Consider the following 6,711-nt stretch of genomic DNA (forward strand, 5'->3'; position numbering starts at 1 on the left):
ACTTTCTCCCAACGGCACATATCTAATTCTAGTTTTATATTAAATCGCAACCAAAACAAAACATAACAGTGTTGCGTGCAAATAAAAACAAAATATAATACATGGGACTTAATGCAAGCTATAATAAGAGAGGTAGCATACTATATAATTTAGATCTTGAATGACCCACATGCAACCACATTATTCAACAACCATTCCATCATCATCTTTTTCTTTTTAACACATAATTTACTTGTTAGCTTTATGCGTTCAATTAGTCCAAAATAAGTTTAATTTATTCAATGATCCTGTTACTTATTATTTCAATTCCACTTTACTTTCTTAACAAATCAAAACATAGTGCTGCATAATTATTGCAATAACAAAAATCTTACTAACTAAGAAAGAAAAAACTTCATTCATCCCATAAAATTTATGACAATAAGAAAATGCTATGTAAATTAAAGCAGTTCTTCAACACCCTAGCTAACCCAAACCAGATCACAATATATATCTCTATGCACCTCTTTTTTTTCACCTTTCTTTCTAATCTATGAAACAATATCCAAGCAGTCCATAACATATATACTATAGGCACATGTTTTTCATATTACTTTATTGATATATTATTAATATAAGTGTACATCTTTTTTATTGGTATAAAAGATAAATCTTATCTTTTATTTGATTTTATTTTTCTTTTTCACCTATGGATCAAAAAGTTGAAGATGTACACTTAATAGCATTGTTTCAGCTAAAAACGGTTAAAACCGAAATTAAGCAAGAAACAAATGAAGCTGCAGGAGAAAGCATGATTGATCATGGAGACAGAGCTCAAAAAGATGATGGATCCGGGGGAGGAGGGGGAAACCTTGTGACAGTGCTAGGCCACTGATTCAGCATCAAAGCAGCAGCATCAGCAGAAGCAGAAGCAGAAGATGAAGCACCACTTGAATTGTTATTATTGTTGATGTGAGTGGTGGTGGTCATCAAAGTACTCCACATAGATCCATCAGGGTTCATGAGAGGAAGGGCCCTATTCTCATTCATCATGAATCCTTGTTGTTCATCTGCGCCGCCAATCATCATTTGATCAAAGAAATGATGGGAACCCACATTGTTAAAACCAGAACCACCAAGAGAAGAAGACAGAAACCCACCAACACCACCTTGGAAAAATGGAGTGACAGAAGAAACAGAAGAAGGAGCCGGAACCCCCACAACCGTAGCTTCTGAGGAATGATTAGTAGCAAGCTTTGCACGCTTGGGCTTGCGAGAACCGCCACCAACGGGAACGTTCCTCAAGGCTCCGCCATGTGTCCAGTACCTTTTGCAAGCTTTGCAGAAGTAGCGAGGCTGCGACAAGCTGTAGTTGTTGTAGTAACAGAATTTGGTGTTCATGGAATCACACCTTGGACACTTCACTGCAACTGCTACTTGTGCTGCTGCTGCTGCTTTTGCATCTCCCACTAACTGCTTTTGCTTCTCCTTCTTGTTCGTGTCTTCTCCTCCTTCTCCTTCTTGTTCCATGCTTTTTTCTGCTCTCCGATGATCCTTTAGTGTGTGTGGTTATGTCTTTATATATATGTGAAGGATCGGCTGGGTTCAGAGTAAAACCGCGGCAATTGTTACCATGTTTGCATGCACTTTAATTACCCAAAAATACGCAGAAAGAACCACCAACAAATCTTTGAATAAATCTCCTACTATGTGATACAATTAATTCACTATATTCTGAAATCTTAATAGATTGGTTTTTTCCGCTTAAAAGCTGGCTCCTAATTAATTTTGTTTTGAATAAACTGAAATGGAACAAGGGAGCAAAGATGGAAATAAAAAACTTGTGTGGGGTTCACTTGAAATTTGGTTGAATGAGGTCAACGTGGTCAACATGAGTATAGAGAAAGGACCACAATACAGGAGGCGGCGGGGCTGTAGATAGAGGTGGCAGTGCAATGAAAAATGGTGGCTATGTCAGAACCCAATAACCTCCTTATTTCTCTCTCTCATGCTTCTGCTAAGTTCTTCACACTTTCATTTTATTTATTTATTTATTTAAATTCAATGGGAGATAGATCAAAGTTCTAGGTTGTTATCTCATGGGTGAATTTTATAGTGTGAAAATAATTTTTTTTTACACATAAAAAAACTAACCTGACATAAGTTTAGGAGTGACATTTATCTCTTGCTATTATTTATGTGATAAGACAAATGCATAAAAGTTCATATTTTATCTTTTTTAATTAAATATTAATTCTAATAAAACTTTAATTACAGATATATTTTTATTGTATTGGATCAAAAAATTTGGGCCAAAGAAAAATAATAATTTTTGGATTGTAATGGATTACTATTAAAGAAATATATTTTATTGTGTTTACTTTATCAATAAAATTAATTAGTTTTTATTAAATATTTAAGTATGCATAAATAATATTAAATACTACAAACAATAAATATTAAAAAAAACAAAATCGACCCTCCGATTTGTAAACTTACACAAATTTGATCTTCTCATTTGTGTGAGTTTTAATTTTTTTAAAATTTTAAAATACAAAACCGACCTTCCAATTTTGTGACACAAAACCGATTCTCGGATTTGTGAACTTACACAAATATGACCCTTTGATTGATGAACTTTAATTTTTTTTTAAATGCAAATAGGATTCTTTGATTTGTGATTACATCTATACTAAATTAAAACATACTACTTCTACATAAATAAAATGACAAAAAATTTTTAAAGTTACTCTCACAAAATAAAAATAACACTTATTATTTTCTTATACAAAATGTAAAAAAAGTTCAGTGTTATACATAATAATTTAGAGACTAAACTTTAAATTTGTATGTTTATTTTTTAAATATTTATTATTTATAGTATTTAACATTATTTATTGCATACTTAGAATATTTAATGAAAATTAATTAATTTTATTGATAAAGTAAACACAATAAAATATGTTCCTTTAATAACAATTTATTATAGCCCAAAAATTATTATTTTTTTTTGGCCCAATACAACAAAAATGTATATATAATTAATATTTTATTAGAATTAATATATTTAATTGAAAAAGATAAAATCTAAACTTTTATGTATTTGTCTATCAAATCTGAACAAAACAATAATAATAAAAGATAGGTGTCACTCTTAAATTCATGCCAAGTTGACTTTTTCATGTGTAGAAAAAATTTTATTTCTATACCATAAAATTCACCTATCTCATGATTAGGTATGTGTAACATATAATATTAGAATAATAAGTCATATTGTAACATTTTAACTACTCTACTAAATAGACAATAAAAAATTTAAACAATAAGAACAAAAAGTTAATTTTTTAGTCTATCGAAGATAAAAAAAACTCACCCAAATCAAGTAACAAAAAATCTTTTTATCTTACCTTTTTAAATTTTAACCATCTGCTGCTGCTGCCTCTCCTGAAAATTTTATCAGCGCCATTGTTTTTCAACCAACCTCCAGTGGTGTTGCTCTCTTCTCACCGGATATCATCGTCGGTCCTGACTTCTCAGCACCGTTGCTGCTTTCGTAACCAACCTTTGCATAGACGTTGCTTTCTCCCCATCCGAACATCATCATCGCCGCCGAGGTCGTGGGCGCCGTCGCTGCTTCGCCAACCATCCCCCACCAACAAGAACAACCATATATTTTGTATGTAAGATGAACATTCACATGCAAATAATCCTTCCGATAAATACATTGTAGAAAATTTGCGCATCCAACATCACCAGATATCATTGTCGGCCCCTGGCTATTTGGCGTCGTCGCTGCTTCCGTAACCAGCCCCCGCACAGGCGTCGCTCTTTCCCCAACCGAACATCATCATCGTCGCTAAGGTTGTGGGCGTCGTCGCTGCTTCGCCAACCATCCCCACACCAATAAGAACAACTATCCCTTTTGTACGTAAAATGAACATCCGCTTGATAAGATTGCTATCTGAAAGAGTAGAATTGTCACTGCTTAATGAGAATGGGGGATTAGAAATTCCACCATCCATAGAGGACTCCATCCATGAATATGTGAGGGGAAGGCACGGGTTGCTATTCAGGACTGCGTCTGCACAGGCTGCAGAAGAACAACGGCGCGCGGTCAGGCTGCGGCGGTATCGGCGTGGGGGTGCGGCTGCGTCGGCACGGGATGCAAGGGGACAGTGGTGAGCGGTGAGGCTATGACGATTAAAGGAAGGCTTTAAATAAAAGGAAGGCTCACAATTCACACATGTCTCTCTTGTCAATGTTATGCTTGATTAATAGGCACCGATTCTGTTTGTTGTGTTTGTTGTAGCTTGAGTGTGTCATATGGTCATTCTTGTTACGATCCTCATTGTACTCTGCGTGCGTTGCTCCTTTTGAGTGCAGCATGTTACTACCATTACTATCATTACCCTTACCTTTAAAGGGGACCTTGCCCTCAAGGTCAAAGGAAGGAAATTGCTGCTTCATCTGCTCATATAGTTTCCAAGTGGCTTCTTCTACTGCCAATGAGTGCCACTGAATTAAAACCTCCTCCTACCATCTGTTGTCTTTTTTGATCATGCGGTGACCTAACACTTACTGAGGCTCCAGTATCACAGAATTTCCATCCATGAGCAAAGGAGAAGAAAAAGTAGCCGCAACAGGATGTCCCACACACTTTTTGAGAATGAAAATGTGAAACACCAGATGAATTTGGGCGTGGGCCATAGATCTAACTTATAAGCCACCTTCCCCACACGTGCTAGCACCTTGAAAGGTCCTAAATACTTCATAGACAATTTCTGATTTACCTATAAAGCAAAGAATTGCTATCGATAGGGTTGCAATTAAACAAATATAAAATTTCCAATTTGAAACTCTAGATCCCTTCGTTTCAGATCCACTTTGGCTTTCATTCTATTTCGGAACTTTTCCAGGTTCAATTGAGCTCTGCCAGAACACTATCTCTTTGTTGCAGCTAATCCTGTAGGGTTTGAGGGTCACTAGAATAGGGAGTGTATCGGATAATAGCAGGGGGATCACGACCAAAAAGAGCCTTATAAGGGTACATGCCGATTGAGGAGTGCTAAGACATATTATAACTGAATGCAGCCCAAGGAAGCAGAGAAAGCCAGTCCTATGGGTTATGTTGGGTAAAGCACCGGAGATACAATTCCAAACAATGATTAAACACCTCAGATTTGCCATTAGTCTCTGGGTGGAAGGCTGTATTACGGGCCAGTGTGCTGCCTTGTCTAGTACAAAAATGCTCCCAAAATCTACCAATGAAGACTTTATCATGGTCAGGCACAATCCAGCTCGAAGGACCATGTAAACTCACAATCCGATTAATAAAAACATCAACCACTTTTGCAGTAGTGTAATTCGCCGGCAGAGGTATGAAATTTAAGAAATTTTGATAAATGGTCCATCATGACCATTATAACCGAATAACCTTGTACTTTAGGAAGCCTCGTGACAAAATTCATAGTGATATCTTGCCAAAATACAGAGGGAATTGGTAGCAGAACCAGTAACCCCGCTAGAGCCTGCGTCATGTACTTGGCATGTTGACACACTTGGCACCTAGCCATATACTCTTTAATAGCCGCATGCATATACCTCCAAAAAATTAAGTCGGGACTCTCACTAGAGTCTTCTGAAATCCTACATGACTGCCCAGTTTGAAATCATGGAATTCAGCTAAAATGGTTGGGATGAGGGATGAATCCCTTGGCACCACCAGTCTGCCATCCCAATACCACAGTCCATCCTGCTGCTGCAATCTGTCAAACTCCAATTCAACTGTCGAGAACTCAGAAGCCAGTGTAATTGATCGGAGAGAAGCCTTAAGTTGTAACACAAAAGAGGATTCCATGGTGGACAATATCATAAAGGCGCGAGACAACTCATCTGCCCCTTGATTGTCTTTGCCCTTTTTGTATTCAATGGTAAAGTCATACCCAAGAAACTTCGGAAGCCAAGCTTGCTGCTCTAGGGTTTGGATCACTTGGTCCTGCATTTCTTTCAAGCTTCGATGATTCGTTCGAATGACAAAACGATGACCCAGTAAATAATTCCAGAATTTTGAAACTGCTGTGAGTATCGTCTACATTTCTCTGGCATAAGTGGACTGTTTCTGCATAGTTAATGAAAGTTTCTTTGAGAAGTACGCAATCGAATGGTTATATTGACTCAAAATAGCTCAAAAACCGGATCCTGATGCATCTGTTTCTAGGACAAATGGTTTAGAGAAATTTGAGAAAAGGACAAATAGATCCCTGACCTTTTTTCCTGCGGACATTTTCGTCCCTGACCATTGAAAAATACTTTTAAGTTCCTGACCTTCACAAAACTTGGACGGATCAGTCCCTGACGGAGGCATTTGGACGGATCAGTCCCTGATGAAGGCATTTGGACGGAGGGACTGATCCGTCCAAATTTTGTAAAAGTCAGGGACTTAAAAGTATTTTTTTAATGGTCAGGGACGAAAATGTCCGCGCGACAAAAGGTTAGGGATCTATTTCTCCTTTTCTCGAGAAATTTGGTAAAGCCAAGATAGGAGCATACATCAGAGCATTCTTCAACTTATTAGAAGCCTCCTCTGCCGAATCAGACCAGCGAAAGCTTTCCTTCCATAGCAAGTCAGTGAAAGGAGATGCCATCATAACAAAATACTTGATAAATTTACGATAATAGCTTGTAAGGCCTAGAAAACCCCGTAGTTGGCGCACTAATATAGGAATAGGCCAA

The 6,711-nt window shown here is 37.1% G+C and overlaps 1 protein-coding gene across 1 annotated transcript; it reads right to left on the reverse strand.

Annotated features, from left to right (window-relative positions):
- LOC107621958 (dof zinc finger protein DOF1.1-like) lies at positions 432-2,037 on the reverse strand. Its single transcript, XM_016323908.2, has one exon. The coding sequence runs from the start codon at positions 1,507-1,509 to the stop codon at positions 814-816; it is 696 nt and encodes a 231-aa protein (XP_016179394.1). The 5' UTR covers positions 1,510-2,037; the 3' UTR covers positions 432-813.

This window comes from Arachis ipaensis, chromosome B10 (assembly GCF_000816755.2).
Source record: "Arachis ipaensis cultivar K30076 chromosome B10, Araip1.1, whole genome shotgun sequence".
Classification (NCBI taxonomy): Eukaryota; Viridiplantae; Streptophyta; class Magnoliopsida; order Fabales; family Fabaceae; genus Arachis; species Arachis ipaensis.